Source organism: Pristiophorus japonicus, chromosome 6 (assembly GCF_044704955.1).
Source record: "Pristiophorus japonicus isolate sPriJap1 chromosome 6, sPriJap1.hap1, whole genome shotgun sequence".
Classification (NCBI taxonomy): domain Eukaryota; kingdom Metazoa; phylum Chordata; class Chondrichthyes; family Pristiophoridae; genus Pristiophorus; species Pristiophorus japonicus.
The window spans coordinates 201583884-201596061 of record NC_091982.1 but is presented as its reverse complement, the minus strand read 5'-3'; the positions used below and the strand labels follow the sequence as shown (position 1 = coordinate 201596061).

At 42.7% G+C, this 12178-nt stretch overlaps 1 protein-coding gene across 7 annotated transcripts in view; it reads right to left on the bottom strand.

The window, feature by feature from the left end:
- Positions 1–12178, bottom strand: part of zbbx (zinc finger, B-box domain containing) — a 147330-nt gene that overhangs the window by 21039 nt on the left and 114113 nt on the right. For all 7 annotated transcript variants that reach the window (XM_070883561.1, XM_070883560.1, XM_070883566.1 and 4 more), the window contains one exon: positions 8565–8727. In XM_070883561.1, the coding sequence (XP_070739662.1) occupies positions 8565–8727 (163 nt within the window). The remainder of the gene's footprint in view (positions 1–8564; positions 8728–12178) is intronic.

Here is a 12178-nt window from a genome sequence, read left to right as displayed (position 1 = left end):
ATTCCATCAGCCTTTCTGATTACTTTTTGTACCAGTGCACTAGCTTTTAGTGATTTGTGTATGTAGAGATCCAAATCCCTTTGCTCCTCCACAGCTCCTAGTCCCGCACCATTAAAAAAAATAACAGTGACTTCAAAAGTAATTGATTGCTTTACAACATCCTGAGGACATGAAAGACACTATATAAATGCAAGTTCTTTCTTTCCACTGGTTGCAGGTCAAGAGCAAGCTTCCTCTATAAAATCCTGGCACTATTACTTCCTGTGCTGGCACACAAGTGCTAGGTTTGTTAAAGGAACAGGCTACTACTGTGAAGTAAGATGCAAATATTTGACTTAATACATTTTGGAGCTTTAGTATTTGTTGCTGAAGACTGCAAGTCTCTTTGAATTATTGAGGGAGTTTGTGTTCAGTACTGTTCCACTCTTGGTATCAAAACTAGAATGCCCTTTGTGATATTATTGTACATGGCACATTCGGAGCACTGCTATCATAGGATGAGGAGAGCTCCAACTTGGTCATACCTCTCTAGATGAGTCTGAAAAAGCAAAGTAGCTTTGAGGGCCTTAGCAATGAACAGTACATGCATTGCTTGTGCTACTTAAAAGGAGATGGTGTGGGAACCTATGACCTGCTGCATAAAGACTTGTCGCGATTTTCACAGATCGGCACATCTCCAACAGAGGTTGTGAAAGGCAAGAAATAAATGCAAGGTCTTTCTTTCTTTGTAGGGGCAAAAATACCTGGGCAGCCAATGCTGCTATTAGCACAATTGTTCCACCAAAAGTTTCCAATAAACCTTTACGTCTCTCATCCAAAAATACTAAGGCTTAAGGCAATCACACAAATGTGTACAAAGGTACAAAATGGCATCTCACTAATCGGATTTAATGAAACCTACACTAAACAAGGGATGGGGTAATTTTCAAGTCTACCCTTCTCATCACTGTGCACAAATAAGTAGGATGAGTGGGTTGATACAGAAGACATAAATAGGTCATGCTTGATTTTGAAACAAGTGAAAAAAAATGTCTACCATATTAAAATCAAATATTGTACTCGCTAAAGCTACAGCAGCCTGATTTCACAAGCACATTACCAATTGCATTTACTCCCACATACACTCACAGCAGTATAAAAGTACCAGATGGCATCTTGCTCATCATTATTAATGGATGATACTAATGACTCAATTATGTTGAATTGCAGATGTGGGAGTTCACTATTCGCTTTTCCCTGTTGAAAATTTAAATTGATTTCAGAACAGAGGGCAAAGAAATATGAGCATTAAGGGATCAGATATCTTGAGTTCAAACTCCATCATAAGGAAATAAAGGTCAGGATACAGCCATTAAACTGCTCATCTTCTTCAGAATACTAGCTGGAATAGCAAGTTAAGGAACGGAGATCCCATTCCTTCACTTACAGTTCTGCACTCATTCACATAGCTAATTCTAGGAATAATTTCCTCCAACTAAATTCTTTAATAAAATGGCAATGCTTTGGAAATAAATGGTAAGAATCTCAATTGGAAGCATACTTCTGATAATAATTCATTATCAGATTGTACAATCAGCTTGATTCATTAACCTCTTCTCAAAGTGAGAGGAGAAGATCCCTCTGTATCACAATAATGTCCGAATAATTTTCCCCCCACCCCAAGTTGAATTTAACCTTCTGAAGGAGAGAAGGTTGTAGTTGGAGCATTCCAAGGGATTCTGGGGCTTTGGCAACAGGGTTTAGTAGAATCCACCAGGTCTCTCAATACTGCTCCCCCGCCCCCGCAATACTAATTGAAAGGTTGAGACATACATTTTAGAATGCTATCTAGCACAACATTCTGCTTGAATATTATTCATGCAAGGAGATGTCCTCAAAGGCATTAGCTTGTACAAATTAATCTCCTATACAGAGACGGACTTCTTCAGGCTTGTTCTAACATTATCGTAACAGGAAGGTTCATTCTATTTAGGAAACCATCAGTCTTGCTGTCTATTACTTGCATTAGAAGTAAAGGTTTAAACAAAATGTTAAAATAAATCTTCATTTATCTGCTAAAGGACTTGATACATCTGATTTTCTAATCACAGAAATGATTGTTTCTCTCAATTTTGAAAGGAAAGATCATTTTGTTTATCTGCTCTATCAATTTCTTCCTTGCCAATAACTTAGAAGGGTGTAAACATATTCAATACAGTTTTATTTGTTATTAAGATGCAATACTAAAATTATGGCGCCCATACGATCTGCAAGAGAACACCATCAGTGGCAGCCGGGGATAAAAGCAGGAGCTCGCCACCGCAGAGAGCAGCGCAAGATGTTCTAGGATGGTGACGCTTCGAGGAGGGCGACTGGATTGACATCACCAAAATCCACGTTGCCGATTGGAGCGCGAATGGGACCATCGGCGGGGTCGGAACCCAAATGCTGGAGGAGAGGCGGCGAGCAGCAGAGGAATGTCGAGATCGGGGCCCAGGGGCGGATGGAGAGCGGGGCCCAGGGGCAGCACAGCGTGCAACAGCGGGGTTGAGGCCCAGGGAAGGTGCAGCACGGGCCAGCAGCGAGGCCATGAGGCCCACACTGCAACCTATGAATTCCAAGGACAGTAGGAGTATGCGTGTGTACTAGGCCCGTGCAGTAGAGCTTGGTCTCCAGTCGTCTTGGTTAACCCTTGCCATTGGACCAAGACCTTACTCTGTCAAGCCCGTGTGGTAGCTGGTGTACAACGGCCACCCCACATTAAAAGAATTCACGTACAGGTATCTTCCACCCTTCGAAATGTAGTTCGGGACCTGGAATGTCAGGTCTCTCATAGAAACACGTGAACTCATCTTTTTTTTGTTGTGGAAGCGGATCAACCTTGGCACGAGAGTCTGCCTAATACTATACTATATCAATTTCTTCCTTGACAATTACTTAGAAGGGTGTAAACATGCAAAACACAGTTTTATTTGTTATTAAGATGCAATACTAAAATCGGAGTAACGGGAGTCGTTTTATCACCTGCAGCATTGATGGAAGTTTGTCATATTTATTTGGAGTAATCTCAGTGCATTTGTACTGCAACGTTACTGTTGTTGCATCGGGAACAAAGCTAAATGTATTTAGCTAAACAGCAATTTTATCCTCTCTTGGTTTATATTAGGAGTAAAGATTTGGTGTTAAACTAGTCTTAATAAATGCTTAGGAGGTGCCTTGGAGAATTTTGAAACAACTGAAGTTAATTTGAATGTAAAGAGAGTACGGACACTTCCACCCATGCGCTTTAAATACTTATGGCTAGAAATCTCGGAGATTTTGGAGAGGACGAAACCTCCATCCACCGCAGTGCCCTGGTGTTAACCCTAACCCAAATCTTAGGACGGGTTCAGCTTAATGGTCATGTTGTGCACCTGCACATGCAGCGGTGCAACAGGGGACTAGTCTGCGGAAGAGGCAGATATTGGAGCAGCACCGTGGCACTCAAAGGAAGCATTCAAGGTCTGAATTGGGCCGAAGACAATAGTCCCAATTTTAAACTCTCACTACCTCATGACTTCTTTTTTGGCCTTTCTTCTTTGATAATATTTTTTTCACTGTTTATTTTAGCTAAACCTTTAGGATAGCCTTCGCCAATTCCAGAACTTACTCCAATATCACAAGAATATCAACCATGCCTTCTTGCACCAACCGCGATCTTGGTGCCGCAATCTTGCTCCAGGAACGGTCATACAGCCAAGGGAAATCCTTCCTGAGGCCGCTTAAGTTCCAACCGTTGACATGCTCCAGGAGTGCGAGATTGTGGAGAAAGGATGGAACCCGTCGTTCTTCTCCGAAATAGCGAAAAGACCAGTTGCATCTCGAGAGACCAGCTGGAGTGACTCTTACTATGTTTGTCGGGGAGTGTTTGTGGGGCATTCAAGGTCAAATGAAGATCGTTGCTCCTTTGTTGAGTGCTATACAATTATTGGCTTGACCTTGTAGCTATTCAAGCTGAATTGGAGGCTGTATTTAACTGGCCAGCACAAGCACAATGGGCCAAATAGCCTCCTCCTGTACCATATAATTCTAACCCTTCAGCCTTTATCTGTCCAACACATGACACAGGAAGCAATCATAAATTACTGCCCTTGAGGTCTTGTTTTTCAATCAAGTGCCCAACTCCTTAAATTCCCACTGTAACAGCAGCAACTTGTATTTATATAGCACCCTTAAAGTAGTAAAATGTCCCAAGGCGCTCCACAGGAATGTTACAAGACAAAACAAATAAATTTGAGACTGAGCCACATAAAAAGAAATTAAGGCAAATGACCAAAAACTTGGTCAAAGAGTTAGGTTTTAAGGAGCGTCTTAAAGGAGGAAAGAGGGGCAAGAGAGGTTTAGGGAGGGAGTTCCAGAGCTTGGGGCCTAGGCAGCTGAAGGCACGGCCACCAATAGTTGAGCACTTATAATCAGGGATGCTCAAGAGGGCAGAATTTGAGGAGCACAGGTATCTCGGGGGGGTTGTGAGGCTGAAGGAGATTACAGATAGGGAGGATTACTGGATTGGAGGCTTTATCGTCGGACACAGGAAGTCCCGCCTCGCCTTAGTTACCACCCCAAAAGTGACATAACCGATTTTCGACCCCAAGGTATTTTGTAATGCTTTAAATATTTTAATTTTGGGGTCAGCCACTAATTAACGAATGAATCAATTAAATATGCCATTGACAAATGAAGACAACCTTTGGGGGAGCTCCGCAGCTATAAATTAATTAAATAAATGTGGCTAAACATCAAAACAGGATTTAGGTAAGCTGGGTAGCTGACAATTAAATAAATAAGCCCCGAATAAGTGCATCAGTTTTGAGAAAAGTGGGTCAACAAGAATTAATGAATTTGCTTAACAAGGGCTGAATACATGAAAGTAAGCCTCTGGGAATACAGACAGCCATAAATGAATTAATTAAATAAATGTGCGCCAAAATAAATTAGGTGGATTGTCCACTTTCAAATCATTCTCTCTCGCTCTCCACTCCTCTGAACCTTCCCTCAGGTCCTGCTATCTCACTGGCTCTTCATATCCAAGACCAACACAACCTCCCTTACACCATGTCCTCTCACTTACCATCATCATGTCCACTTCCTTATAAAACATTTCCCCCCACTTTCCACCAACAATGTGACAGGAGATCCACCAGTAATATATTAGAGTCTTATGTCTGTTACGCATTTACTTCATAGGTCACAGTTTTGTCATGCTTAGGTTTTAAAATTGGGTATTACTTTTAACAGTAAGGTAAGTATACTTACAATTATACTTATCTTTTAGCCCTCCTGATACTAGGTGGTGCTGCTGTGCCTCCAAACTTAATATCCCAGCTAAGTCTCCTGCCACCAGCTGTAAACCCATTGCCAGAGGCTGTAAGGAATAAGGGCAAGAGGAAAGAAGCAATGGGAGCTGAAGGGGCTGGTGTAATATGGAGTAAGGGTAGAGCATGGGCTAAGGAGGTAAGGCAATGGGGAGCACAAAATGGAAAAAGCTAGATGGGAATAAGGGAGTTTTGATAGGAGAGGACAGAGGGTGGAGGGAAGACAACACTGAGGAGAGGACATAAAAAGGTGATAGGACCAAGAGTAGTGGAGTGTGCAGAGCACGAGAGTTGTACCAAGGAGAAAGAGTCGGGGACATAGTGAGAAGTAAAGCTGGTTGGAGAGTGGGTGCTGGGAAGGTAAATGCTTATCAAGGTAATGGAAGCAGGAAAAGCAAGAGTGTGAGGTGAGGTGGGAGATGTAAAGGGAGCTGCCAAGACCTACAAGCTCTCAACGGCTCCCTTCCCCACCTTCACCCCCCACTCGAAATGAAAGGAGAGTGGAGAGAAGAGGTCGAGGGAGGAATTTAACCCCAATAAACAGGTGGGTTGGGCTCAGGTAGGAGATTAAATTCTTAAAAATTTAAATCCCGACTAGAATCTGTTTCCAATCCACCCACTTCCAGTTTTAACAACGAGCAGCCAACTCACTCCAAGGAGGCTGGTTGCCCATTAAAATATTATGAGGCTGGCGTGCCTCCGATTTAACCACCATTTAAAATTTAACAGTGACTGGTTGGGTTTTGTAGGCCTCGTGAAACCTGCCATGTAATAGGAGAGGACTGCTGGATACAGGAGGCAAGTTCTTTTACACTTACCTCCCGGATCCAGCATCCCTGCCAAACCCACCCCCCATGATCAATGACATCCCCCGAGACCTCCGATCCCAGGACACCGATTGCTTTCCCCCTGCCCCCACCTACCCCATACCATGCTCCTCCGACCCTCTAGTCATGCTCTGCCACCCGTCCTTGCTCCTCCGGCCCCTACTCAATCCCTCTCTCCTCCTACCCGCCCGCAGCCAGCCACTCTCTCCACCTAGCTGGCCTAGGGTGGGAAACAGAGGTTTCAAATGCAAATCAGGCCCCGCCGTTAAATTTGGCAGGGCCTGCGGGAAACCTGTTTTTCAGGGTTTCCCGACCGTTTCCAACCCGCTCAAGTATTAAAATTCAGGCGAGAGAGAGAGAGAGGAGGCAGAGAGGGACAAACACACAGAAGAGAGAAGGGAAAGAGGACAAAAAAGTGAGAAAAGGAAAAACAACCGAAATAGAGACAGCCACAAGAGAGAATATCTTCTGCCTCATCATGAGCAATGCCACTGAAAATCCACAAGCACAATTAATTATTTTCCTTTATTTTGTTTCTGAGTTTTAAAGTGTAAAGTATTACAATGATTATTTATATATATATTTTTATCTGCTACTGTGTTATGTATTAAGTTACAATTTACTTTGATATTGGTCCGTAATTTGCAGTCAGCGGCAAAGCAAAGGTGCTTGCTGCCAGCCTCGGAAAAAGCTGCCCACAGAGATCGCAAGGTTTGCCTTTCTCTTCGTGCAATTGACTGTTGCACTCTGTAATGGGATTTCCCAGTGAAGAGCTGCAGTAACTTCAACAAGCTGTCTAAGCAGCCAATCACATTGAAGAATTTTCAGACAGCAAACCAGGAAATGAAAAGCAGCTTCTATCTAGACTTTTGAAAAATGAGAGTGTGAGAAATAAAGATTGGGACTTTCATATGGGGATAAGATAGAAGCTGAACTATTAACAAACGTAATTTTTTTTCAAGTTAAAATTTTTTTTTTTATTATAATGGAGAAATTTGACGCTCCACAAATATAAAAAAATCATTGTTCAAGACCAGAGCAGTGTTTAGCAGTCAATGCGCTATTAAAACCCCAGTTACACATATTCCAACAAGACTTAACATTTAATGGGGTATTTAACAGTGATTCTATATTACTGTCTTCATAGCACACTACCTAGAACTATTGGAAATAAAACAGTGAACACAGAAACCCCAGTAAGTTAGAATGTTTATGTCTGCCATAATCTGATACAGAAGAGAGTCTATATGGTAAAATGCAGACCACTTGATTAGAATGACTAAATATTCCAAGGTATGTACTTTTAGTGTACTACATACATTGGAGATTAATTTGTTCAGAGGTTCCCTTGGTCATCTGCCGTAACTTCGGCAGAAGAGTCATGGAAACCCCGGAACGTTACGGAGGATGAGCAGGAGAACCTCTGCGGCAATTTACGCTCATTACCTGGCCCCTTTTGATGGAAATGCTTGATGGCTGATAAAGGATATCCTCAAAAGTATTCTTTGAGAAGACAAACTATATATTTTTTTATTGTTTCATGTGTCATAATTTGTACTCTGAGAAAGATCTGCATCCAAGACAAGATTTCCTCTGTTTGTGTGTAACAAATCATAAAACCATTCATAAAGAATGGGTTTATGACTTAATTACACATTACCAACCTTTCCTTCCTTTGCATCCCAACCCCCAACCCAGTGTACAGGGCAAAACTCTCATCATACTACCTAAAAAAACATGGTTTGATGATAGCTCAGAAGAGCATCCCTAATGCCTTTGTGCGATATTCACTTTTATAAACTCCATGGGGTAGATTTTCGTCTTCACTGCCGAAGCGTTAAGCATTACCTGGGTGGAGCACAGAAAGGAAAGTCTGGCGGGGAGGATTGCACGCTCTTTTCAGAACCTGGCAGATTTTCCTCCCATTAATATCAATAGAAGGAAATTCTGGCAGATTCTGTTACCACTTACAATTCTTCCCGTCAGATTTTCCTCTCTACGTCCACCCAGGTGGTAAAAATGAAAATCTACCCCATAAATCCCTGAATAAGATTGCCAATTACTGCTGCATTACTGATACTTGTACTCAGTCTCCTTTGGAACTGAATTTAGACAACCGAGGCTCTTTCATGTAGGCACCCAACAATCTCCACAAAGGCCTTCTTTCAATCAATCTTGGCTGAATTCAAAAACAGTTTGAAAAGATAGTAATCTGACCAATTGCATTACTGTACTTGCTTTCAGCATTTCAAGAAAGATTTAAACACACAATGCAGAAATAAGAGTCATTGTTGAAATCCATTTTGCAGTTATAGCTGACTTTCAGATGCATTCATTGAAATAACAAGCACTTACAGGCAGTCTGATGCCTGTCTATCTGAGTTCATACAAATATAGGATGTCATACCTTTGATCAGCGATACTGCCATTTCTTTTTTGTCATTCATCACTCGTTCTGCAAAGGGTTCTGTAACAATTTGATCAGGATCCAGCTGCAAAGTGAAGAAACCTTCCAGGCCTAGATACTGGCCAGTGTCAATGTCTTGACAATGAGCAATCTCTTGCAATTCCTAGCAAGATTGAAAAAAAAAATGATTGCAAAAATATGAGTGTTACCTTATAAAAATTTATAAGTTACAGAACAGGAGGCCATTTGGCCCATCATGTCTGTGCCAGTATAGAAATCTACTCTGAACCCATTTCCCTGCATTATACCCTATAATCACCAACAATTACTATATAATTCTATTTATGAAACACTGGCCACTTACTCATTATGATTCCTTATAGATTTAAAAAATTCAACATATATACGCAATAAAGAGAATTCCATAATATCTATTGTCAAATACTTGCCTACGTTATAAGGTTGTGAATGAGTATGTTTCAAGAAAGAACTTGCATTTATAAAAGTCCTTATTGCATGTCTCAATAACATACCAAAGTGCTATACATAGAATTAATTATTTTGAAATGCAGTGACTGTTTTTCTGCAAGTAAATCTGCAAGTTGTTTTATTAACAAGAGTCCCACAAACACTGATTGTAGGAAGATTGTTGGATAGGACAGTGAGAGTTCTCCCAGCTTTTCTTTGAATATTTTCATGGGATTTTTAAAGTCCGCATGAACCACCAGAATAGAAAAAAGCCTTATTTCAAAGTCTCATCATAAGGACGACATATCTAACTGTCCACTCCCTCAGTTGGTCATGCATTGGAGTGGAACTTGAACCCACAATTATCTGACTCAAAGGCAAAATTGCTAAAACTGAGGTTGGCTGACACTTGGTCATCAACTGATATTACATGACTCCATGTTCACATAAATATGTTTACTTTGTGCTAACTAATTTTCCCATCTAGTTTGGGAATGCCTAATTTTCAGTTATCACTCTCCAGTTGGTAGAATAACAGAAGCGATGCAATCGGAGATGTAACTTTAGCAAAATTCTACAATGTTTAACTTCATTCACAACTCCTTAAATAATGGCATTACGCATGTAAGCCTACAGCAGGACCTGGACAACATCCAGGCTTAGCTGGTCAGTGGTAGGTAAAAGTTGTGCCACATAAGTGCCAGGTAGTGACTACCTTGAACAAGTAATGATCCAACAAACTAAGAAAAGAAAACTATGAAATGGAAGATCCCAAGAAAAGTGAAATAATATTAGCTCAATGATCCATTGTTTACAATACACCCTATATAATTTGCATAATTTAATCTTCTAAGGGTAAAATATCTGAGCTATAACTCTGAAATTTCTTATTGGTCCCACAAAATAAAACTGCAGAGTACCAATCCAACACTCTAATCTAAATTCTACAATGTATTTGCAGCACAGAAATAGGCCATTCAGCTCAACAGGTCCATGCCGGTGTTTATGCTCTTCTTCATCTAACTCCATCAATAAATTATTTTATTCCTTTCTCCCTCGTGCTTATCTAGCTTTCCCTTAAATATATCTATGCTATTCGCCTCAACTACTCCGTCTAACCACTCTCTGGGTAAAGAAGTTCCTCCTGAATTCCCTATTGGATTGTATATAAGCCGGCCCCTAAGGCCTGTTACTCACTCTGGAGTGTCTTATTAAAGACTGAGGTCACTGTTACTTTAACCTCCCTGTGTGCAGCCTCATCTCTGTTGGGAACACAATAACTGGTGACGAGAATACGAATCCAACGCAAAGATACAACAAACTGTGGGCATCCTGGAGAAGTTCTCGGAGGGTGAGGATATGCTCAGAGACTTTTTTGTACTGGGCAAAGGCCACGAGACCATCCTATGAAAACTTTTGACTGTAGAGACACCGACCCTCAGTAAGGCCATTGCGATAGCACAGGCGTTTATGTCCACCAGTGATAACACCAAACAAATCTCTCAGCACACAGGTGCTAGCAATGTTCATAAATTAACGGGAACTGTTTTTGCGAGCAGAAATGTACAGGGCAGAACCCACGAGTCTGCAACTGCCAGCAGGCCTCAGGTGACCCAGATGACTCAGAGTCCGCAACAATGGATGAATGCAAGACAATTCACACCTTTTAGCACTGTGAAGGCTTCCATTCAGCCTATTCATGCCGCTTCAAAAGGTATGTTTGCAACAGCTGTGGAACAATGGGGCACCTCCAACGAGCTTGCAAACGAGCTGCAAGCTCTGCAAAACCTGCTAACCACCACGTGGCAGAGGAAGACCGGTCCATGGTGCATCAAAGCAATTTCAAGCCTCAGAGAAGAGGCAGATGCTGAAGTACACGGGGTGCACACATTTTCGACGAAATGTCCACCTATAATGCTAAACGTAAAATTGAATGGCTTACCCATAGCCATGGAACTGGACACTGGCGCTAGCCAATCCATCATGAGTAAAAAGATGTTCGAGAGACTGTGGTGCAACAAGGCATTCAGACCAGCCCTGAGCCCCATCCACACGAAACTGAGAACGTACACCAAAGAGCTTAGCACTGTCCTGGGCAGCGCCATGGTCAAGGTCACCTACGAGGGCACAGTGCACGAACTGCCACTCTGGATTGTCCCGGGCGATGACCCCACACTGCTTGGAAGGAGCTGGCTGGGCAAAATCCGCTGGAACTGGGATGACATCCGAGTGCTATCACATGTCGATGAGGCCTCATGTACTCAGGTTCTGAACAAATTTCCTTCCATTTTTGAGCCAGGCATTGGAAACTTTTCCGGGGCGAAGGTGCAGATCCACTTGGTCCCAGAGGCACGACCCATTCACCACAAGACGCGAGCAGTACCTCACATGATGAGCGAGAGTGTGGAAATCGAGCTGAACAGGCTGCAATGCGAGTGGGCCAGCCCGATTGTTCCAGTACTCAAAAGTGATGGCACGGTCAGGATTTGCGGCGATTATGAAATAACTATTAATCATTTCTCGCTACAGGACCAATACCCACTACCTAAGGCAGACGACCAATTTGCGACACTGGCAGGAGGCAAGACGTTCGCCAAGCTCGACCTGACTTCAGCCTACATGACGCAGGAGCTGGCGGAGTCTTCGAAGGGCCTCACCTACATCAACACGCACAAGGTACTGTTCATTTACAACAGATACCCGTTTGGAACTCGGTCGGCTGCAGCGATCTTCCAGAGAAACATGGAGAGCCTACTCAAGTCGGTACCAGACACGGTGGTCTTTCAGGACGACATATTGGTCATGGTTCGGGACACCGCCGAGCACCTACAAAACCTGAAGGGGGCCCTCCAGCGACTGGATCGCGTAGGGCTGCGGCTGAAGAGGTCAAAATGCGTCTTCATGGCAACAGAAGGGGTGTTTTTGGGGAGAAAGATCGTGGCGGACAGCATTCGACCCACAGACGCCAAGACAGAGGCTATCAGGAACGCGCCCAGGCCACAGAACGTCACGGAGCTACGGTCGTTCCTGGGACTCAACTACTTTGGTAACTTCCTACCGGGGTTAAGCACCCTCTTAGAGCCCCTACATGTGTTATTGCGTAAAGGTGAGAACTGGGTATGGGGAAAAAACCAAGTAATTGCTTT